This window comes from Amyelois transitella, chromosome 7, assembly GCF_032362555.1.
Source record: "Amyelois transitella isolate CPQ chromosome 7, ilAmyTran1.1, whole genome shotgun sequence".
NCBI classification, from domain to species: Eukaryota; Metazoa; Arthropoda; class Insecta; order Lepidoptera; family Pyralidae; genus Amyelois; species Amyelois transitella.
Window position 1 is genome coordinate 10,818,592 of NC_083510.1, and position 25,873 is coordinate 10,844,464.

The 25,873-nt window shown below is 35.4% G+C and overlaps 1 protein-coding gene across 2 annotated transcripts in view; it reads right to left on the reverse strand.

Moving 5' to 3' along the window:
• Nucleotides 1-25,873, reverse strand: part of LOC106130232 (cardioacceleratory peptide receptor) — a 103,958-nt gene that overhangs the window by 40,138 nt on the left and 37,947 nt on the right. For both annotated transcript variants that reach the window (XM_013329029.2, XM_013329027.2), the window contains exon 2: nt 25,114-25,151. In XM_013329029.2, the coding sequence (XP_013184483.1) occupies nt 25,114-25,139 (26 nt within the window). In that variant the 5' untranslated portion in view covers nt 25,140-25,151. The remainder of the gene's footprint in view (nt 1-25,113; nt 25,152-25,873) is intronic.

The window sequence follows — 25,873 nt, forward strand, 5'->3', positions numbered from 1 at the left end:
GGTAGACAGAGCCGACAGTCTCGCAAAGACTGAAAGGCCATGTTCGAATCAATGGCTAGGCTAGATATAGTAACAGGTTGCTAACTCAATGCTTAAGCGCTATGTTCATAAGCCTTTATTGACTTTGAAAAGAGCAGTTAAATGCAGTTAAATCTTCGCTTCCAAAAGAGAAGTTGATCGGTCAATCAGTATTTAGTATAAAGTAATATTTATTTGTTCATGTCATAATTTTAACTTGCACCTTTGTGAATAACGAAGCGTGAAAGCTTTACCGTGTACTTGGAATTCGTTTGATGCCGAAATATTAATTTGTATTGTATTTTATACGATGCCCGGCGACTTTTTGATGGCCGTAAACATGTATGTATGTACGAAGCATGTTCTGATTAATGAGAATCTGTACGAAATGAAAAGGAAAGGTATGACTCATTTAATTATTGAACCGACAAAAATATCTAACTCATATTTGGTTAATTTTAATTATACATAGGAATGAAGAGGAAAGAAGTGGAAAGATGTGGTCTCTGCCTACCCCTCCGAAAAAGTGATTTATGTATGTATGCATATAAAAGAAAAAATTACGTTGTCTTTTTTATGTTAGACTTTTGAAAGCTAACTTATGTACCTGCAATAGTAAAGTGTCATTGAAAATTGTTCATTCATTTACTTTGTTTAAATAAAACAAAATCAAATGATGAGCTTTCTAGCAACTATATAACCCTAAATGCAACGAATCCATATTTCATCACAAAATATGACAAGTTCATTCTGAGTGGAATAGAACTACTTTATCTCTTTCTAAGAGTTAGGAAGATGCGACAAAGATAAATATGTTTGTATGGAACAAAGACTAGACTACAGATATAGTGTTTATGTCCCTTGCAGGGTAGACAGAGCCAACAGATTTGAAAAGACTGATAAGCCAAGTTCAGCTGTATGGCTTAGTGATGGAATCGAGATTCAGTGACAGGTTGCTAGCCCATCGCCTACAAGAATATCCCTAGTCGCCTTTTACGATGTCCATGGGATAGCTTTGGAATGGTCCTATTTTATTGTGTCGGGAACCATAGGGCACTATAGAATAGAACACGTATGTATTACACCGATTTCGATAATATTTGGCACAGAGGCAGATAAAGCTTTCACAAGTAGCACAAGTTACTTTTTCTGAAAATTCTTACAAATGCGAGACACTGCAATAAAGTTGCTGATCCCGAGGGAAAAATGCGAACAAACCAGCAGAGGAAAAGTATATAACAATATAAAAATATAAATTTCAAAACACTTATTTTTACAAGTAACATTTACTCCGTTACAAACTCTTTTAAAAATATTTCAACAGTCATTCTGAACAAACAACCGACATCATTCAGACGTCGAAACAAAGATTTATACTCATGTTTTCACTCGAATTTCCTCTTTGTAATCTCAAAAGAAAACAGTATTATGTAAACTGTGAAGAATTTTAAGGAGTTACAAGTGATAATTTGTATAAAACAGCGCAAACTATTTATAATGCATCTATTTATTGTAATTCTATGTTTTTCCGCGAACGTAGTTTGTTGAATTATCGTCTTTTTTAGTTCTACTCAGAGACAGAGTAGAATTAAAAAAGGGTAAATTCAAATTCAAATATATTATTATAATAATTATATACTAAGTTTATTGCCGCGATCAAAGCTTTAGTGCAGAAGAAGCGATAAAAACTGCACTGCAGTGCATTTTCTTCAACGTCAACTTCACACTTAGAATAGAAATGTGGACGTAAGTAATGTTTATTGTTAATTTCTCTCTGCGGGGTAAACAGAGCCGTCAGTATTGTAAAAGACTGATAGGCCACGTTCAGCTGCTTGACTTAATAATAGAATTGAGATTGAAATAGTGACAGGTTGGAAGCCCATAGCCGTGCAGTTTCCGGCACCAATATAAAAAAGAATAGGATCACTCCATCGCTTTTCCATGGATATCGTAAAACGCGACTAAGTGGTAGGCTTATAAACTTGGAAATCCTCTTTTAGGCCGTCAAATAAAGTAACTTCTTAGACGTTTTTCTAAGAAATCAAGTCTATAGGCAACAACTTTTTGTGTTCCTTCAAGGATTCTTAGTTTTAATGAAATATATAGATACGTTTTTAGGGGGGCGTACCCCCTAAGGGGATTTGGGAAAACCCGTAATCCATCTTGTGTTGTCTACCTTAGATAACATTCTGTATAATATACTACTTTCCCACAGAAATTAATATTAAAGCGGTTAATGATACCTACGTTACGAATTATATCTATTTAACGATAGGTATTGTTTTTTTTTTCTCACTCACTCACTTACTATATAATTCCATCTATATCCTTTGCGAGGTAGACAGAGCTAACAGTCTTGAAAATACTGTAAGGCCACGTTCACATGTTCCAGATTCAAATAGTGACAGGTTGTTGACCCATCACCAACAATTCGAATCCAATCGAAATAGAAAATCCAAATATTTATTTACTTAAATAAATTTTGAGCAGGCTGTATAATATTTCCGTTATGTTTGATGGCAGCTTAAAGATCTAGTTCTTGAAAAGAAAAGCACTAGTTCATGAAATTCTTAATGCGCCATAAGATAGGCATACCTACCTACGAGCGACAAATATAAGTCACATTGTATCATAAATAAAGAAACAAATTATTTTATTCCTAGCCTAGCTAAATCAAATAAATGTCAAGTGAAAACCATAACATATTTTAAACAAAAGAAAAAGAGAAATCTTTCCTCATTTTTTTCCTATTATATTTAAATCCTCTTTAATACCCGCTTAGGACAAAAAAAGGCAACCGTTCTTTCTGTGTAAACGGGCCCTTCAGAGAATTCCCATTGAGGGCCATATATTTTAACTGATCGACGCGATTCAGCTCAGTCGTGCATAAATCTCAAATAGAATTAATTGCATGCTTTGACCAAAAAGGAATCCCTTATATGGGTTTCAAAATCAAATTTCAGATTCGCCCGCGTGAAACTGAAATAAATACCCAAAGTAATTTGTCTTTACCCAAGTTCTAAACAATATTTGAAGAAAATATAGTAAACCTATTGCGCTGAAAGAATAGAATAGAATGGATTTATTTTCAAAATTGTATACAAGGTCACTTATTGACGTCATATCACTTATTGACGTCACATCACTTAAATATAATTATAACTACTACCGATTCCAAAGCGTATGTGAAGAAAAAGCGGCGGAACAAACTACACTGCAGCATTTTCAGCGGACGTCAATTTACAAATATAGATCTCTTAAATCTAAATCGTGGACGAATGCGCATTGTCTACATTAAAAAAACATGAATAAATGTAGAACTTATGTAGTAGACGAGTGCCAATCTTGTCACAGCGGATGTCATCATAAAGCGGGAGGTCATAAGGGCTTCAACCCTAACGTCATTAGCGATCAATTTCAACGAGCCATAACCCAAAAAGGTGGAAAGCAACCCGCCGTTTACTCGTAAACCTTTCAATAAACCCTAATACAGTTTATTGGGATCGAAGTGAAGGCGGCAAGCGATTTTAGTTTGTAGGTACATATTGTATGTATATATCGGCTGAGTTGATAGCGGAAATAGTATCAGTAATTTTCATTTCTTAATTTCTTTAACAAAGTTCTAAATTATTAAATTCTAATAATTAAAAAAACGGTCTGTGAAGCTCACATTTGATGGCTTGCAAATAATAAAAAAAAGAACTGACAGCTAAAAAAATTCTTGTTTTTTTATTTAATAACGAATGTACGTTTTTTGATTTATTATACATACATATTGTCAAGTCTATATCCCTTGCGGGGTAGACACAGCCACGTTCAGATGTATCGCCTAATGATGGAATTAAGATTCAAAAAGTGACAAGTCGTCAACTCACCGCCTACATGAAGAATACAAAGTTTATACGCATTTCACTTAGTCGCCTTTTACGACATCCGTGGAATTATTATTTATATATATATCATACTATTATTTATTTAAAGAAATAACAAGCTTCAATCACTTGAACCAACCTTATCGTTATTTTATACCTCATTTATACCCCTTAGGTGTGAACATTACTTTTATTCTCAATCAAATCAGCGAAACTAGCCTTGTCGTAAACTGTCTGATTAACTAACTCGGTTCATCAAATTTTAAGTAGGTGTTAACCGAAGTTAACTTGGTACTTTCAGTTTATTTATGTTTGGAATGTAAGTTAGATTAATGAAAAAAAAAAGAAAAACAGTTTTTCTAGTACATACTCGTACCTACATTTTTAATTAGCGTTATTTCGTACACAGTGTTTGACCATTAGTTGAATTGAATCGTATCTTTTACGAACGAAACTCGTATTTTCTTTATAAATATGTACTTATAAAGTTAATTGTAAATTTCCAAGACAATGCAATAAAACTTCATTGGCGCCATTTTCAATTGATCATAATTTCCTGGGGTGAATACTGACCATTAAATGCTCGCAAGATATGAACACATAATGGACTCATACATAGATCTATACTAATATTATAAAGCTGAAGAGTTTGTTTATTTGTTTGAACGCGCTAATCTCATGAACTACTGGTTCGAATTAAAAAATTCTTTTTGCGTTGAATAGACCATTTATCGAGGAAGGCTTTAGGATATATAACATCACGCTGCAACTATAAGGAGCAAAAAAATAATGGAAAATATTTAAAAAAAAACGGGGAATATTAATCATCCTCGAGGGCTTCAACGATGCCCAAAATAACTATTCCACGCTGACGAAGTCGCGAGCACAGCTAGTATGGTATATAGATGGTACAAAGGCGTACTAATCGCTTATGCAATCTCTTCCAGTCAACCTAATATACTAACATACATCCATATAATCACGCCTCCTTGCATTAAAACCAACTTATTTGCTCGATCCACATTCATCGCTCTTTTTATGCAAGTAGATTACTGAAAAAATCTTGACCTGACCATTTTTCAGGACGTCCCCGATTTGGTCAAGGTACTTTCGTGTGGGCTCCCTCTTCCAACATTCACATTCACATTCTCCTTGTGGGTGAAAATCATTTTAAACGACCATTGTCACAAAAATGAAACAAAAATGAAATCATAACAAAAATGAAAATCGTAACAAAAAATAACAAAAATGAAATTATTAGGGTCTCTTCACAATTCGCATAAATAATACAGACATACTATAGGTACCTAAATAATTATTTTTATTGATTGATTTTAATCTTAATTTTTCGAATTTTTGTGGATCCTGGTCTTTTAATCGTTGTCTGTATAGTCGTTGACGTTCAGCTGCTGACATCGGCATTCTAAAAAGATAAAATAAATCAGGTAAAAAAGTTTATAGGTTAATATAACTTACCGCCATTTTAAAAATAAAAAAATACCAAAATCAGCTTCTTATTGCTGTGTGGATGCGGTTTTCTTTCATTTTTGTTATATCATTTTTGTGACGTTACAAAAAAAAGTAACGAAACATAACAAAAATGAAAAGATATTGTGCTTTGAATATAATCTCAAATATTTTTAATGAAACAGGAGTTGCAATAAGTTAAAGAACCTTCAACCTTAATAATAGTCGACAATGGTTGTCTATAAATCAATAACTAAAATTATGTATTCGCTTACCTGTATTGTTTGTTAAAAAAAACAAAGCTGATCAATTGAAATTGGAATTTTCACGAAGAATAAGGAAACACGCCTGCACACACTTTTACATATGATGACAAAATGACCGAACCAAATAGCTTCTAGCGTCCGCATTGGCTACTCGTAGAGCAGGTGTTGACAATTACAAATATCAAATATTACCAAAATTTCGTCGTGATAAAAATGAATAATAAAATGGAAGATAATTATAGACATCAATTTAAAAACTAATATTTATTATAAAAATATATATAAATGTAATTAGCTTTACCTGATATCAATTACAAATCATAATATATACCGAAAAAAAACCAATTGTTTTAATATCGTTACTAGAATTTTTATTCGGTTGTATTTTGTAACGCAAGTCGTGAATAGGACAAAATATTTTGTATGGAGAAAATTTCGGTTCGGTGTGAAAAAAGAAGGATATTATTAAATACTAGTACAAAAATACAATAAATTATATTTATAAGGCTAGGCAAGGTATAATTCTATAGTTGTATGTATTCGTTGCAGTAGAATTGATCATATTTTCTTAAATATAGCATGAGGACAAATTTTTATGTCGAAATGGTCGTTTAAAATGATTTTCACCCTTGTATATTTTCTTAATTATTCAAATTTCATTCACCCTCTCTGCGTGAACAGACTTCACGCTTTCCCAATTTCTATTCTTAACATCACAATACTGCTTTTGAAAAGCGTCGATGGTCGAATCGGTAAAATGCGTGTGGCGCAAAATGGCACAGGTTCGAATCCCACCCTGGTCACAAACCAATTACTATTTTCGAAGTTATCTACATCAATTTGAATACTAACCGATGCTCTTGCGGTGAGGGAAATTATAGTGAGGAAACCTGCACATTCAAGCAACTGGATGTGTAACTATTATTGATCCAATATGGATCAGGTTCCCCTGCAAAAGTTGCGGAGGTCAGATGGAAGCCGCTTCGTGTAAAAACCTGACTCACCCAATCCAGGATCCATGGTCAGAAATGATGTAATACAATGAACATAGCATACCCCGGGCTCCTCTTTAGAGTGGTGAGGTCGAAACCGGGACTACAGCCAGGAGCTGTTCCTTGTCTTGATAAAATAATAACGTCACATAATAAAATACCGCAGTCACCAGAACCTAACGAGAAGTAAAAATTATTTAATTTAATGGGCATGATAATATTTCGTCACTGATATAAATGCTTTAATCAGACTGCAGTCTTAATGGCGACAATATAATGTTTTATGCTCATAAATCCAGTTAATTGCTTCATCCATAACTTTTGCATAATGCCGTTGGGCAAATACATATATATGTATGTAACCCATTTGCCTAAAATGTTGCTCGTGGCTATAAAGATCCAATGAGAGCGACAAAAATAACCAATCAAATATTCGTAATTTAAATCTTCTGATCCAATTTTAAATGAATTTTATACTTTTAAAAAATAATAATTTTGGTTGACTGGAAGAAATCCCGATTTGGATCTGACTGGCCGGGACGTCTACGCTGGGAATCTTGCTGTTATGAGCGACCAGTAAGTTTCCCGGAAGGTAAGTAGTGTCACTGTTTATTTCGAGTATTCTCCTAAAATTGAAATATATTTTTTGCTTCTTAACACTCTCATTGTTACCGCTATCAGTGTGACAAGACCCTTATAAAAAAAGCGGCGGAGACACTTCAAGTTTCATTCACAAATCTGCCCTAACAAGAAATTCATTATCTCTAAGAGATAATAACGAAGTCATTAGAGAAACTTGCATTTCTTTTTGCTTAAGTCCATGGAAGAAATTATAAAGATCCTTTGGAAAGCTCCATGAATACAGTCTTGAATTTTTTTTTCATTATGTCCTCGGCTACTTGGTTAGGCAAATGACGTTAATTTTAGGATTAGCTAATAATATGACAGAAGAACTTAGCTAGAATTAATACCTCGTGTTATTAGACGGCCTCTGTGGTGCAGCGGTAGTATGAATGTCTGTTAGACTTTTAATTTTATATATCCTAGAAAAAAGGGAAAGGTAATACAATTTGAATCATAGTTACAAATGCAGGCTTAACGACATTGTTACACATAGATCCAGTTGATTGAATGTGCAGGTTTTCTTACGATGTTTTCCCTCACTATTAAAGCATCAGTTAGTATTGAAACTAATGTACATAACTTCGAAAATAGTCACTGGTGCACGGCTGAGGTGAGATTCGAACCTGCGACTTTCTGCGCGTAACGCATTTTAACCGGGCACGTTTAAAATTACTATTAAACTACCGAAACTCTGAACCTTTACTAAACTAGTACTTATAATATATTATTTCGTCTAAGGTTATAGAGATTATTATAATGCCATTATCATTAAGCCAAATAGCTGAACGTGGCCATTCAGTCTTTTCAAGACTGTTACCTTTGTCTACCCCGCAAGGGATATAGACGTGACCATATGTATGTATTATTATTATGAGTAAAGACTTTCTGCTATTTGTTTACCCCAACTCTGCAATATGACTTTATTATCTTACCACAATATAACAAAGAACAGAATATGAGAATGGAGGCTATGAATATTTTGAAAGTTTTCTCAAAATCTATTTTTACGGATACATTGAGAATGTATTCGCTTTTGGATTTGCGTTGAAAGTGTATAAGTACTTGATTACTTTTTAAGCAATCTTCTTTAAATTTCGCAAACACTTTTAATTAGGGTCTTCCTTATTTAAAAATACTATTTTGACTACGACGACATTGTGTGTAAGAAAACTTTTATTACAAAAAAAGGTAATAACAGATTATTAAAAAAAGAAGGCCAGTATTAAGCAATAAGCTTTATTAACCGGCTACAGAAGTTTTTCCGTTCCAAACTCCTCGAAAGGAGCGAATTCAAAAATACAAAAGATTACATACTGTTACAATAGTTGTGGACATAATAAATATCTCGCCTGTGACGCGAATGTCATTGTCACGTTCTGAAGGTGAAAACTTGGAAATCTGTTGGGAATTAACTTCATAGCCACCTGCTAACTTGTGACTATGATTATTTGCCTTTTCGTGATTTCGACATAAAAGAGCTGGCGTTTGTAAATTTGACTGTATGTTTTCTTTTAAAGTTGGGTAGGTATATAGTTTCGTCTATTAAGTGGTATTTTTTAAAAAGATGGCTGGTCTTAAAAAAAATAAGCCCGAACATTGCTACTATATAATAAAGTATGTTAGACAAGAGTATATCGAGCCTAGAAAGCTTCAATAAAACTCAGACTCCCGGAAAGAAGACATTTATTCAAATTTTACATTTCTTTTTATGTTTGTATCAGAGCAAAACCATATCGCGTTTCAAAACGGGATAACGCCATCTATTATTATAAAATTATACTAAACTTATACTTATATTTAAACCAAAATTACACATGGTGTTTCCTCTCCTGTTCTCCTCTTCAATAAATTCCATTTACAGAGTATTAGAGTATTTAATAACCCAAAGTAAGTAAGTGCTTTATTGTTCACTAAACGAGTACATTACAAATATAAAACAGTAGTACAGTACAAAGGCGGGCTTATCCCAAAGTGGGATCTCTTCCAGCCAACCTGACAATAAGAGTATGAGAGAGAGAGAGTGAGAGTATGTAAGGCAGACACCACAAGATTTTCTGGGTAGTAGGTAATAGGTAAGTCAAGAAAGGGCGCACTGTAAGAGAGCAGCATACTCCAAACATGATACTGCGACGATTAGCGGAAGGATAGTTACTATGTACCTAATACTCGTAGTAGAATTACATTATAAATGCGAAAGTTTGTGAGTATGTCAGGATGTCAGTTCGAATGTTTGTTACTCTTTCCCTCAAATACTACTGAACAGATTACGATCAAATTTGGTATGTAGATAATTGAAGATCCAGAAAAACATTAAGGCTACTTTTTACCCCGGAGTTCCCGCAGGATTTTTTCCACGCGGACGAAGTCGCGGCCGGCCTCTAGTACGTTATAATAGTATGTGAAGGATAACATGTGTCGCCAAAACTTAGCTTCAACTTAGCTATCGGTTGCCAACTTACGTTAACAACACTACCGCAAGCAGTTCTATAACTTGGAGCGCTTGACAAGTTTTAAGTTTTAGTATTACCACCTGCTCTGTTATATTCGGGACATCTCAGGAACTACTGGTTCGAATTGAAAAAAAAATATATTTTGCTATATAACATCACGCTTCAACTATTAGAAGCAAAGAAATAATGGAAAATGTGAAAAAATAAACGGGGAAAATTATTAATCCTTGAGCACATCTCAGGCACGGCACAGCTAGTACTTTATATAGATAGATATTATTTTTATTTGTAGCTACAAAACACACATACATTAATAACACAAAAAAAATACAAATTTGGCTTTGATAGGTAAAACTAACTATGCATGTGCCGTGTGGTTCCTGGCACCAATACAAAAAAGAATAGGACCACTCCATCTCTTTCCCATGGATGTCGTAAAAGGCGATTAAGGGATAGGCTTACAAACTTGGATTCTTTTTTTAGGCGATGGGCTAGCAACCTGTCACTATTTGAATCTTAATTCTATCATTGAACCAAATAGCTGACATCCATAGGAAAGAGATGGAGTGGTCCTATTCTTTATTGTACTGGTGCCGGGAACCACACGGCACATTATATTTCAATTTTCTCTGAAAAAATTGCATCCTATCAAGACAAGCTTATTTTGGTTTCTGTGTGATTCTGAAAGTGAAAGTGAAGAAAGCTTATTCTATTTGTTCTGATTTTCCTTAATATTTGGTTGCACTACATTTACTTCATGAGCAGCTTCGATGCGCTTTATATTTCTTACAAATTGAAACATTGCAGAGCGCAGCGGTTTCAAGAAAGCAAACATATCTGCGTGTTTGTCACGCGTTTCGTGGATTTTGATACTTTAATTTTTTTTCGTACTTTCTGAAATATGAACCGATATTTTTCTTTTTACGTTTTTAAATATCTTTTAGATGAGTACACTTAACAGTTAAATTTATGCAGTTAAATTAGATGTCACCCTGTATAGTGATGCTAGTAAAGAAAGATACATACATATACTTACGTCTATATCCCTTGCGGGGTAGACATAGCCAATGGTCTTGAAGAGACTGATAGGCCACGTTCAGCTGTTTGGCCTATCCTTTAGTCGCCTTTTACGACATCCATGGGAAAGACATGGAGTGGTCCTATAGAGAAACTAGCAGTGCCCGCGACATCGCGTGGAGTATTTATTTTGGGCATCATTGAAGCCCTCAAGGATGAATAAGTTTCCCCGTTATTTTTTTCATATTTTCCATTATTTCTTCGCACCTTGCAGCGTGATGTTATAGCTTTCCTCAATAAATGGTCTATTCAACACAAAAAGAATTTTTCAATTCGGTCCAGTAGTTCCTGAGATTAGCGCGTTCAAACAAACAAACTCTTCAGCTTCAGCAATATTAGTATAGATATTCCAAAGAATTAAGGCCGTCCTTTTTAAATCTGTTTATTTTCACACAGTTATAAAAAGTTACTTTGAAATGCAATATTATTGGTGTCCCCGTATCTACTGACAATGAACAGACTCGTGTAAATGTTAATATTATCTCGCCTAGGGGAAACTCTACAATCTGCTTATTGTGCCGACCGTACTTATGTTAGGGAGAATTTTAAATGGCGGCTTTTGGAAACTAAATGGTACATAATACATCCTTCAGTTTCGTGAGGCTTTAGATTGTGTTAGTTAAGACATAGAAGAGTGGAAAACTTCAAACCTAACCTAACTTCTGTAGACGGCGTAAAAGGTTCTTAACTTATAAAAATGTAAAGCGAAAAATTAAAATAATTTTTCTATGCTGATATGGTAGCAATGAAAAAAACATGGCGTGTGCCAGCTACTTCTCTTCTATTCTCTTGCAGAGTGTAAAAGTTAATTAAGGGAAAGGCTAAATATAAATAAATAAATATATACGGGACAAATTACACAGATTGAGTTAGCCTCGAAGTAAGTTCGAAACTTGTGTAACGAGACACTAACTCAACGATACCATATTTAAGAATAAATACTTATATACCCAGATAAACATCCAAGACCCAGGCCAGTCAGAGAAAGTTCGTTTCTCATCACGCCCTGGCCGGGATTCGAACCCGGAACCTCCAGTGACACTAACAAGCGCACTACCGCTGCCTCACAGAGGCCGTCTAAAGGTTGGGAATAAAAATATCACATCTATATGCCTTGCGGGGTAGACAGAGCCAGTAGTCTTAAAAAGACTGTAAAGCTATGTTCAGCTGTATGTTTTTTTTATGTTGGAATTGAGTTTCAAATAGTGATAGTTGTCTAACCCATCGCCGTATGTATGTATGTATGTACGAAATTTTGAAATATATTTCCATCTGTGAACCAAATTCGTGACGTGGTTTCTGCTATGTGAGTGCCCTTTTCCTTCTAATTATACGTCGAACATATTATATTACCCGCTTATTGTGAGCATAACTCATTACACGGAAGGGTGATTCCTTATACAATACATTCAAATTCTAAGATATGATGTTAAGATTATATCTTAGATATGATAAGGGCGCCAATCTGTACGTTAAGTTATAATGAACCTAATTGTTACAAATTTATCATACCATGAATCGCATTTGATATGAAAACCGGCATAAAGAGCTTGTTATTTATCTAAATTAGGAATAATTGTTTAAATGGAAATTTCTACAAATATTATGTACTAGCTGTGCCCGCGACTTCGTTCGCGTGGAATAGTTATTTTGGTCATCTTTGAAGCCTTCAAGGATAAATAATTTTCCCCGTTTTTTTTCTTCACATTTTCCATTATTTCTTTACTCCTTATAGTTGCAGCGCGATGTTATATAGCCTATAGCCTTCCTCGATAAATGGTCTATTCAACACAAAAAGATTTTTCAATTCGAACCAGTAGTTCCTGAGATAAGCGCGTTCAAACAAACAAACTCTTCAGCTTTATAATATTAGTAAAATTAAAATTGATACAAAAGGGTTTTCCCTTAAATTTTCATCTTTAAGGACATGATTTCCGAGGCTCTGTGCATAACACAATTTTGGAAGACGTAAAGTGTTAGTAGTCTTTTGTTCAACACATTTATTTTATCTGCATTGTGTCGTAGTAGCAGGATGCTTTATGTTTCAAGATAAAGGAGAAATAAGCAAGGCTATAAAATTATAATATTCTTGCAGTATCGCATACAAAATGTGGGATAAATTAATGAACATATTAAACACTAGATAATGCCCTGCCGTACCGTGTGGTTCCCGGCACCAATACAAAAAATAATAGGACCACTTCATCTCTTTCCCACGGATGTCGTAAAACGCGAATAAGGGAAAGGCTTATAAACTTTGGATTTTTATTTATGCGATGGACTAGCAACCTGTCACTATTTCGAATCTCAATTCTATCATCAAGCCAAATAGCTGTATGTGGCTTATCGGTCTCTTCGGGACTGTTGGCTCTGTCTAACCCGCAAGAGATATAGATGTGACTATACAATACAGTGTAGATATACTATATACTGTACGCATGTAGATAATGCCCGCAGCTTTGTACGTGTAAAATTACTCGCTTATTTCACGTTTCTCTTAGAATTTCAGAATATAATGTTTTTGAGTGTTATTTTATTGCTTTTAAAGATCTTAAATGTCCAATTTCAGCTTTATATATATTTTCCCACTATGAATGAATGAATGAAAGTCGGAAGAACAAGTTATTTAATAAAAAATGACATTTTTGCTATAACATGTTATTTCCTATAACTTTGTCGTAGATAGAAATCATCGAATCGGCTTCTTTTAATCGGATTTGGCAACAAAAATATTTGAAATTATAAATTGGTATAGTGAAATATAGTCGAGATAACATCAGAATGATAATAATTCAGAAACAATAAAGTTTCAATCAGACGTACTGCTTTTGTTATTGCGTTTATTTACGCACGAGGAAATTCAGATTAAACGAAAAGTGGGTAGTTTTTCGCACGAGTTGAAAATCCAGAAAGTTTGCCTTTTTTGAAGTAACAATACAATTAAGTTGTAGTTCATTTTTTATGTACTGAAAAAAAGGTTAGAGTACCTGAAACCGGCGAGCTTGCCTGAAGAGAGTTATGAATGTGGATGAAGCGAAAGAAGTATGCAGGGATCGCGGCAAGTGGAAAGATATGGTCTCCGCCTACCCCTCCGGGAAAGAGGCGTCATTTATGTATGTATGAAATAAAGGTTAACAATTTTTTTACATATTTCTTATGTTGTTCTGTTTTTTTTTTTGCAGAGACCGTGTATGGATTGATATGGTTTCTGTCTACCCCTGCGGGAAAGAGGAGTGATTTATGTGTGTATTCTTATTTTTCTTGTTGCAATTAAGTGTTCATTTATCATTCTTTTTTTTCCACTTCTTTCCCGCTTTTGAATCGACGATAAAGAATCAGCTGACTTCAGACTCTTTCTTATTAACGCAATCGAAAACCAAAAGAATAATGATTTTACAGAATAAATTTAAAGTAAAGTAAAAAGAATTTATTCACAAAACACAATGACAAAAAGAGAAAAAAGGAAACAATAATATGTACAAAAATATCTATAAAAAACATTTGAGTTCTTTACCATATAAATAGATTAATTACTAACCTCAAAGTTCGAATCCAATCAATATATGTACTATCATTAATAACAACCCAAGTTACTGACTGTAAAACCAATTGACTATTAATTAGTGTTGCCCCTCAATAGTCTACTATCGATAGTATAATGTCTGAGTAAGATTGCCTCAGGAACTACACTTTGCAGAGAAATCGTGGTCGCTTTGATGGCGTACAAAGATCAATACGCATAAGTACCTACATGTTAACTTGTCCTGGGCAATTTCGCATATACCCGCTCGTTCTACATACATATCTACATATAGTCACGTTTATATCAGTGTATGTAGACAGAGCCAAAAGTCTTAAAAAGACTAATAGATCGCGTTCAGCTGTGTGGCTTAATAATAGAATTGAGATTCAAATAGTGGCAGGTTGCTGGCCCATCGCCTAAGAGAAGAAGCCCAAGTTTATAAGCCTAAACCTTAGTCACCTTTTACGACATCCATGGGAAGGAGATGGAGTGGTCCTACTCTTGTTTCTATTGGTGCCTTGTTTATGTTTCCAGAGCATTTCTTGATGGAAGCTTGCGTGGATCATCCGCAAAAGTAAAGCGAGTTATTTTACTCTTTACTACCGCCTTAATAAATTCAGAAAATCAATAATAACGATACTATTAGTTACTATCGATGAGACCAAAATAGCAACGGGAGGGTTGTTGGCTGTGTCTACCCCGTAATGGACACAGCCAACAATATGTTGTATGAAAATTTCAGAGCATTACTATCCTTCATATCGATATTATAGATGAGTTTCGATATAAACTATGTAATATATCTATAGTAAAACTATCGACCATTTGGCAACACTAATTTAGGGTAGGGTAGGCTATCGAGGGTAAGCGATGTTGAACACATCATGTAAACGTCAAGCTAAAAGGGTAATTGACCGTGATTCGGGAACAAAGGACGTGCGTTTGACAGAGTCCCGAATCAATTCGCTACTTTAGTTAGTGGTCCGAATGGTTCATACTATTCGCTGTAAACATATTGAAATAGATTTATTTTCAAAATACTAATTATATTTACTTCAGCTTTCAAAACGCAGGTGTAGAAGAAGCGGCGGAACAAACAACACTGTAGCATTTTCATCGGACGTTAAATTATAAATATACATACATATCGTCACGACTATATCCCTTGCGGGGTATACAGAGCCAACAGTCTTGAAAAAACAGAATGGCCCCGTTCAGCTTTGAGATTGAGATTCAAATAGTGACAGGCTGCCAGCCCATCGCCGAAAAGAAGAATCCCAAGCCTGTAATCCTATCCCTCAGTCGCCTTTTACGACATCCATGGGAACGAGATGGAGTGGTCCTATTCTTTTTTCAATGGTGCCGAGAACCACACGGCACAAACAGTACCTATACATACGAAGAAATATATAATGTTATATATTAAAAGGTATCCATAAGACTTCGGGTCACGTAGACTATAACAGCAGTGTGCGAACGGCCATAATCATAGTGCGTGCACTCCGCTTAATGCACTCCAGTGTACACTATTACGTCACATATGGAAAGGTGAGAGTGTGTCACTTTATTTAGCTCAGGGTTATGGGGCATTTGAATCTCAATTTCATGTCTGTCTTTTTTTTTCAATGGCGCCGAGAACCACACGGCACAAACATTACCTAAACATACGAAGAAATATATAATGTAATATATTAAAAGGTATCCATAATACTTCGGGTCACGTAGACTATAACAGCAGTGTGAGAACGGCCATAATCATAGTGTGTGCACTCCGCTTAATGCACTCCAGGGTACATTATTACGTCACAAATGGAGAGGTGACAGTGTGTCACTTTATTTAACTCAGGGTTATGGGGCATTTGAATCTCAATTCCATATCTAAGGCCGTACAGCTGAACGTGGCCTTTCAGTATTTTCAAGACCGTTGGCTCTGTCTACCCCGCAAGGGATATAGACGTGATTACGTACATACATACATATGATCACGTCTATATCCATTGCGGGGTTGACAGAGCCAACAGTCTTGAAAAGACTGATTGGCCACGTTCAGCTATTCGGCTTAGTGATAGAATTGAGATTCAAATAGTGACAGGTTGCTAGCCCATCGCCTTAAAAAAGAAACCCAAATTTGTAAGCCTATCCCTTAGTCGCCTTTTACGAAATCCATGGGAAAGAGATGGAGTCGTCCTATTCTTTTTTGTATTGGTGCCGGGAACCACACGGCACATATTATATGTTTTATATAGTATAATAGGATAAGAATATAAAAAGGGCTCATAAATTTAATTTTCTGCACAATACTTAGACTAGTTAACATAGCTATGACGTGACCACATGGAATTCAACGTGCCATTAAACCCGTATTTTAATGAGGGTCAGATAATGACAATAAAACGGACCCTTAAAGAAATTGCGGTTTCAGTAGCACCCTCCTTATTCTGACGAGGATAGAGGAAAGGACCCTTTATTTACAACTGTTTTAACGGACGTGTGGTTCCGGACACCAATACAGAAAAGAATAGGACCACTCCATCTCTTTCCCATGGATGTCGTAAAAGGCGACTAAGGGATAAGCTTATAAACTTGGGATTCTTCTTTTAGGCAATGTGTTAGCAACCTGTCACTATTTTAATCTCAATTCTATCATTAAGCCAAATAGCTGAACGTGGCCATTCAGTCTTTTCAAGACTGTTGCCTCTGTCTACCCTGCAAGGGATATAGACGTGACCATATGTATGTATGTTATGTATGTACCCTTTACTTTACAACTAGAGGCCGCCCGCGACTTCGTCCGCATGGAATCCTTATCAATCCCGCGGGAACTCCGGGATAAAACGTAGCCTATATGTTATTCTGGGTCTTCAGCTACCTACATACCAAATTTCATCGTAATCGGTTCAGTAGTTTTTGCGTGAAAGAGTAACAAACATCCGTATTGACACCCTGACATACCCACAAACCTTTTTATTTATAATATTAGTAGGACTGTTCTAACGGACACTTCAATTGAACTTTTTCGATGCGTCGCGTTGTCGTTGCAACGGACTCAGATGGACGTTTGAGGGGTTAACGTTGTTTCAAAACCATAACTTGATAGATCAGATAAAGTCATAAAAAAAACTGGACAAAATGCCGTGTGGTTCCCGTCACCAATAAAAAAATCCATGGATGTCGTAAAACGCGACTAAGGGATAGGCTTCTTTTAAGCAATGGGCTAGCAACCTCTCACTACTTTAATCTCAATACTATCATTTAGCCAAATAGCTGAGCATGGTCTATCAGTTATTTCAAGACCGTTCTTCTTTCTGTCTACCCCGCGGGGGATACAGACGTGATTATATGTATACATAACAACAAATACATAAGCATGTCATCTTTGTGTTATACAGCTTACCAAGGACTTTCAGTCTTACCTTACACCTTTTAATATCCTATAGAAAGCGGGCAGGCTACCAAGACCTCCTCTTACCTCAATAGGGCCTCAGGACCTGGGCGGTAAGGGCGACCAGCAAAAAACCAACGTATTTGTAGATGTGCCGTGTGGTTCCCGGTACCAATACAAAAAAGAATAGGACCACTCCATCTCTTTCCCATGGATGTCGTAAAAGGTGACCAAGGGATAGGCTTAGAAACTTGGGATTCTTTTTTAGGCGATGGGCTAGCAACCTGTCACTAGTTGAATCTCAATTCTATCGTTAAGCCAAATAGCTAAACGTGGCCATTCAGTCTTTTCAAGACTGTTGGCTCTGTCTACCCCGCAAGGGATATAGACGTGACCATATGTATGTATGTATGTATTTGTAGATGTCAAATTGTGAGTCTATAAAAATTGGTTGAATTTAAAATATTTGTGTTTATTTTTCACTTTCAAACTCATATTTTATAGAAATTGTTGATATTTATTTACTTTACGTAGTCCGTCATAATCATAAAAGTTACAAATGGCGGCGGAAATAGTTTTATTATAACTTTTATAGCGCGTTAAGATCAAAACAGTTTATATTATTAGATGGCACATTTTATTACATGTTCGAAAATCTTTATTTGCTACAGAGGATGTGGGGACTGAAATATCAGTCAAATTGAAAATAGAATACTATGTATTTGTTCTGTAATTTAATCCTAGGGTATTTATTGCGTCCTCAGCTCTCTGCAGCCCAGTGACGAGGCTTGAGACGTGATGATTGGATTGAGTTGGATTTTAGTTAAGGCAAATAAAGCAGAGTATGTAAATCAAAGGGATTCGTCTGACCTGCATATTTTTTATCTTATTTATTAATTTATTCTCCGGCGTCAGGCTTTAACATGCAGAAAAACTTATACTAGCATAGATTACCCATCGATTTTAATTACCTTTTGTAGAGTAAATGTATTACTGGAGGTTTGACTTGAATTTTTTTTAAATCCTTCTATACCGAATGCTTTTAGATAATATACTTTACACCGATATACTTGACAATTGTAGCAAAATTTGTTCCATGATTATAGTTACGTGTTTTATCCGATACGTATCGTTTTAATACTACAAACAAGTTTGTATGCTGTTATTAGTATGAAAAATATCACGACATATTACCTCAGGCCTTAAGACTTTTTGAAAATAATGTTTTAATAATTCTAGCCTAGAAATTGTTTAGTCAAAGAGCTTAGTGCTCAGTTGCTGGGTTATTCAGGGCATTCTCCAGCATTCATCGTACAAGAAAGGCTGCGTTCTTCAAATATTTCTAGCTGCGAAGTGAGCTCGGTTCTTAGCGGTGCGACGTGCCTGCAATATGGCGTATGTTGCATACTGAAAGTCGTGTCGTATTGTGGGTCTACGGGTAAAAATTTCTTTAGAAATAAAAAGTGCCCTTGTACAAAGTTCCTCGTCAGTCTAAGTTCTAGTTGTATTTCTTCCTTAATGTACATAAATATATTAATAAATAAAAAATTGGTACTTTTTTTTGTAGTCGTATTAATTCATTGAAGTACAGATTGATTTTAATTTTTAAATTTTGATTGCGTTTTGAATTTTAATTTTATATTGATTTAATTTTATCTATTTGATTTTATTGAAAATTGTTTATGGATTTTTGTTGTCTGAAATAAATGAATTTTATTTTTAAATAACCGACTTAAAAAAATGAAGGAGGTTTCTCAATTCGACCGTATATTTTTTTTAAAGTGAAGGTTGTAAACTTTATTAAAATTATGTTTTTATGAGATTACTTTTTCTTTCTGTTTTAAAATGTTATAATCTCGAGGCGGTGTCATGTTGTTGTCACGTTGAGATCTGATTTTGGACCTGGGAGACGAGCGTCTCTAGCCACACGGTTGGTTCTCGCCTAATATTCACGTAAGTAATACGCGTGGTAACACAGGTTCAAATCCTACATGGGCCATGTAAAAATAATTTTTCTTTTGTTTGAGTTATGTACGATCGCGTTCATATCTGCAGTCATAGTTTTAAAATTCTTACGGGTTAAAATAGCGTGCACTGTGGTTCCACTAGATACACACACACATGCATATTTAAAAGAATAAATATTCCTTCAAATGAATACGGTCTTTAATACCAATGATTACTAAGTAAAAGAGTTTATTATTCTATGACATATAACATAACAAAACAGAAAGAGACGGTAATCAACGATGGCCGAACTGGGCCCGATAATTGTCGATCGAAATATCGTCGTCTCTCATTATTTGCATAAGATTTGCCTATAGAGGGAAGCCTGCCAGACTTATGTCATTTTAATAAGGTTGAAAGTTTGTCTGCACTCGACCCTAACATAGGTAGTGGTTCCTTTGAAAGTTATTGGGTACCAATTTTATTACTTCGTGTGAGCAAGTGAGATCTAAGATATATTAGATAATCTCGCTTGCTCACACTCGCTTGTTCTAGTTACTAGCGTTACTTGGATTCCGAAGTTATTCAAGGATTTTTTTGTCTATTTTAGTGTTATTGACAATTTTTAATGTTTCAAGGTGCCATTTGAACTAAGTAACTGACTGACTAACCAACTAACTGATATCTAAGAATTACAATACCCGTGTTTTCAAACACGGAAATCAGCAAGATATATTCATCAAGAGGGAGCAAAATAAAACATTCAATAATTAAAATTAGTAAATTTTATTGAAACAGTTTACCTATAGTTTTATTTACATATTGATGATTATATAAAGCTATACATATATAGTTTATTACACTAATTGTATCATCCACTTATCTCCTGTTATTAAGGTTACAGCTTAATTATTCGTTTTCATAAAGAAAAGATATTGAAGCTGTCCTTAAAATACTATCTAAGTAATTAGTACTTTTAATATAAATTGGCAGAACCTTTCACGCACTATATGGACTCGATGCACAGGGCAGTTGTCTTGCACAAATGATATTGTTGGCATATCATCAATCGGATAAATACACCGCACAGTTGGTAACATGGTTTCTTCCAGCACTTGCACATAATGAGCAGCTGTAGCGCGTCCTGCTATCCACACCTGTTCCCCAGGTCCAGCAGCACTCATCCAGCCCCACATATTTACAGAGATGTGTCCAGACTCCATATTCGGCACAATATTTTTTTCTTCATACCGAGTTGCATTTCTTCGCCATAAATAAATGAAGTCTACCGTGTTGTGATGACAGAAAATAAACGAACTTTTCGTCCGTAAATATCGCTTTTTTCCAGTCAAAATCCAAATACTGCCGAGCAAATTCTAAACGTTTTTGCTTATTTATTTCTGATAAATACGGCTTTCTTGCTGGCTGTCTGTGGTGTAGTCCCTCACGATGCAAACATAAAACAGTAAACTGATGTGTCGAACTGTTCCGCTAATATTCTGGTCGATATGAAGCCATTATTTTCGTACTGTTCCACCATGGATCTCCGCTGTGTGGCGTGTCGCTGTGTTGATTAGCGGACGACTTTTTTTTTTCACTACCCTCTTCTTGATGGCGGGTTACCCAACTTGTTGTTTATTGTGTTATTTGTGTGAATGTGTGAGTGATAGCAGCGGTGCAAGCTATAAAGTTTTGCGAACTATGACTGCAATTATGAACGCGACCGTACATTAGTTTGAGTGCTAACCGATGCTAGAACCTGTACATTTAGGAAACTGTATGTGTAACTAGGATTCAGTAAAGGACTAGGTGTCCCTGAGGAAAAGATTGCGGAGATCAGATTGGAATCGCTTCGTGTAAAGTCCTGACTCACCCAATTTAGGAACATAGTCAACAAAGCGTACCCCGGGCTCCTCACAAGATAGGTGAGGGTGTGACCGGGACTAACACCAGATGAAGAAGATGAATTTGATAGAAATCGAGGAAACTGTTCAAATTTAATAGACAGTTAAAATTTTATTAACATTTTCATCTGGTGCCAAATTCATTAAAGAGTGATATACTATTCTAGGAAATTTATTTAGAGATCTTTGCACAAAAGAAATTGTTGATAAATAAGTAAGCAGTAGGCTCAGAATGTGATTGCCAATTTCTGACGAATACAAGACAAAGGGAATTTATCGCTGTTCAATCAGAGAGAAGACCTAGAAAGAATAATACAATATTATTTTTTTTGATTTGGTACACGAGTATTGTCGCCATTCCTAGGAACCGGTATATAATAAACTATAGAGCGCCCGTGGCGTGGAAAGATCCCTTCAACCTCTGTTTTCGTTTCTTTTTTCATGAATGTCGTAAAACGCGACTAAGGGAAAGCCACCTGTCACTATTTGAATCTCAATTCCATCTTTAAGCCCTGCAGGTGAACGGCCTTTCAGCCCTTTAAGAATTGTTTTTTTGAGGTGTTGGCCGTCAGACACCCTTTAACCATTTAAGGAACTTACATGTTACATCTCAAGTTCCTAGACCCAGCGGTTTGAGCTTTAGGCCTTGTTAATCAGTTAATCAGTAACGGAAGAGTTATATTCATAAGAGTATATTATTTTTTCTTCCTGCAATGCCACAAAAAGAAGAACATCAATGCGAAAATAGGCATTGTTTATGCAGGCCACTCCATCTCTTTGGATGTCGTAAAAGGCGTCTGGGGAATTAGGCACAGTCATTTGGTGCAGCTATTCAATATGGGTAAGGCTCCCCTTTTCCCTTCCCTTCCAAAGATTTAGGAGGCCACATTCAGCTATTTGGCTTAATGATAGAATTGAGATTCAAACAGTGACAGGTTGCTAGCTCATCGCCTAAAAAAAAGAATCCCAAGTTTGTAAGCCTATCCCTTAGTCGCCTTTTACGACATCCATGGGAAAGAGATGGAGTGGTCCTATTCTTTTTTGTATTGGTGCCGGGAACCTCACGGCAATATTCATTATTTAGTGATAATAGTTGTAAAGTCCGTCAGTTGTAGCATTCATGAACTCAGCTGACATGTTTATATTCTGTCACTGGGTACGTGATAGCTTTTACTGAGAGACTAAGTCTATGAAAGAAAGAAAATGAAGACATTTATATCTTAACATACATATAATCACATCTATATCTCCTGTAGGGTAGACAGAGCCACTTTTAAGAGTTACTTTTAAAAGGGTGAAAGGCCACGTTCAGATGTATACATAGATTTATTTAAAAAAAAATTGTGTAATAAGTCTATAAAATAAGTCTATCAGTTATAGCAGTCATTAACTCAGTAGACATGTTTTTATTCTGTCACTGGGTATGTGATAGCTTTCACTGAAAGATTAAGTCTAAGAAAGAAAGAAAATGAAGACATTTATAGCTTAACATACATATAATCATGTCTATATCCCTTGTGGGGTAGACAAAGCCAACAGTAGCGACATCTATGCGTCACAAGTCACAAAAACAAAATCACGCTTCGTCGCTATCAGTCAAAAACAGCGAAGTCTAAATCGCGCAAGCAAAGATTTCACGGATTGGAGCAAATATACAACATTCGACACAACATCGTTGAAGCCGCGGCTCCCCAAGCATAACTTCTAGCCTGGCGGAAGATCTTCCCTTTGTGGCGGTCGAGCCCGAAATATCGCTCCGGCTACAAGTCTATCAGTTATAGCAGTCATTAACTCAGTAGACATGTTTTTATTCTGTCACTGGGTGCGTGATAGCTTTCACTGAAAGACTAACTCTACGAAAGAAAGAAAATGAAGAGATTTATATCTTTACAAATATGTATATAATCACGTCTATATCCCTCGCGGGGTAGACAGAGCCAACAGTCTTGGAAGGAGTGAAAAGCCATGTTCAGCTGTAGGGATTAATTAACTAATATTTTTTTGTGTAACAAGTCTATATAATAAGTGTATCAGTTCTAGCATTCACTGAGAGATTTAGTCTACAAATGTAAGATGATTTGCATTATATTAACCTATTGTGCCTTTACGGTTCAATAAAATTATAAATAAATAATGAAGATTATGTTTAATAAAGTGCCGTGTGGTTCCCGGCACCAACACAAAAAGAATAGGACCACTCCATCTCTTTCCCATGGATGTCGTAAAAGGCGACTAAGGGATAGGCTTACAAACTTGGGATTCTTTTTTAGGCGTTAGGTTAGCAACCTGTCACTATTTGAATCTCAATTCTATCATTAAGCCAAATAGCTGAACGTGGCCATTCAGCCTTTTTAAGACTTTTGGCTCTGTCTACCCCGCAAGGGATATAGACGTGATCATATGTATGTATGTATGTATGTTAAATACTTGCTACAGTCAATTTGTCTGTCAGTTGTAGTGATCACAACCACAGTCATTTGGTGCAGCTATTCAATATGGGTAAGGCTCCCCTTTTCCCTTACCTTCCAAAGATTTAGGAGGTCAGACGGGAGTTGTTCCATGGTCAAATGCATACTCCGGGCTCCTGCCCAGAGGATGCAGCCTTAACTCATCACCATAAGGAGGAAAAAGACTATGTGTCTATGCTGGTCTGTTTGCGGAAACAAAACATATTGTGCACCAGCTGCTTCTCTTCCCTGTACTGATAGTAAACGCTTATCAAGGGAAAGTCTCATAAACTTCGATTTCTATTTTTAGGCGCTGGACCAACAATGTGTCACTATTAGAATCTCAATTCCACTAAGCCGAGGCCTAATTCTTTTCGGGACTGTTGGCTCATGACTAATGTACATAAAGACTGAATGTATGTATGTTAAAAAGGATCTTATATAAAGTATCAGATTCCTGATAACCCTATTCTGAATCCGTATAACAGTAAACCATAAATTAAGAAACTTTGTGTATAAAGTTCCTCCTCCCGGGCGTAGTCTGTCATTTGCGGAATCCGTTTTATTTATAGATACGCATCAGCAAAGTATAAATTTTCCGAAATCACGGTACAATATTAGATTGATTGATAACAATCTAAACTTGATTGATAACAATCTAAACTTGTAGGCGTGCTATCGACGGGTGCACATTAAAAACGAGTAGCGCATCTATTTCTGTAACGTCGTTATTTATTAGCTGTCAAGATATTTTTGGATTTTATATTTTTTTTTCTTGATAAATTTAATTTTTGTACTACCTACATGCATACAAATGTAACTTTATGTGCTATAATATGTGCCATGTCATGTCTTAAAGTGAAAGGAGTAAAATATACTTTTACCTTTTTTTCTTTTCCAAATAATATCTTCAAAGTATGTTCCTATTTCGATTTTTTTTTTAATAATGTTTTAATTTTTTTTTTTTTTCAGAAAAGCCTTATCAAGAAATTTTATAACTGTTCTTTTTTTTAAACTTGAGCGAATTACAGCTGTCTTAAGTAAGGCTTTGTATATAGCTCCAAATGTAAATAATGACACTTTTAGGTTGTAAATTATGTGAAGACGAACCTGTCAGTATTTTTCAATAAACAATGTTACTCACGTTAATTTTATCGCTCCATATGTCATGAGAAACAAGATCTGCAACAAAAAAAAAAAGTTTATGTTAAAAATCACCAACAGACGTCATGTTAAGCGAAGCTGAGGGTAACAGCTAGTTTCACTATAAATAAAGTATGAGAAGCGTTGCGTGTTGTTATAAAACTAGAATCTATTCTTGGCCGAGATAAAATTAAAATGTTATTAAAAGGATTGAAACTCGTAGAGGAAAATATGGGTTATAAAGGTTCGTACACACTGAGTTTTAACCTTTTCATTGTTTGTTAAGAATCGTCCATTTATTGATTCATCCAGTTGCCTGAATGTGTGGGTCTCCTCTCGATGTTTTCCCTTATACTCGTAGTAAGAGCGTTCATAGCATTACATAGAAAGTACATAGTTCCATTTTCATTCTTAATAGAGAGGACTGCGTGTTTAACAAAACATCTTCAACGCATCGAGGTATGATTAGGTGCTGATTTACACGCTGTAATTAGTTAAAATAATTCAGAAAAAATTTGGTACTATTTCATAGAAAATATCCCAAAATTTGCGTTTTCCCACAAAACAAGTTTTTCGACTAAGGTCTGTAACTTACTTTAATAAAATGAACGGATTTTGATGATTATTTTTCTCGCAAACTACACTAGCTTTTTCGCAGAGCTACGCTCCCTTGAGAATTAAAAAAAAACTACTTATAAATCTACTTCAGTATCACTACTTATAGATTAACGTCAATATACCTTGCAGGCTAGACAAAGAAA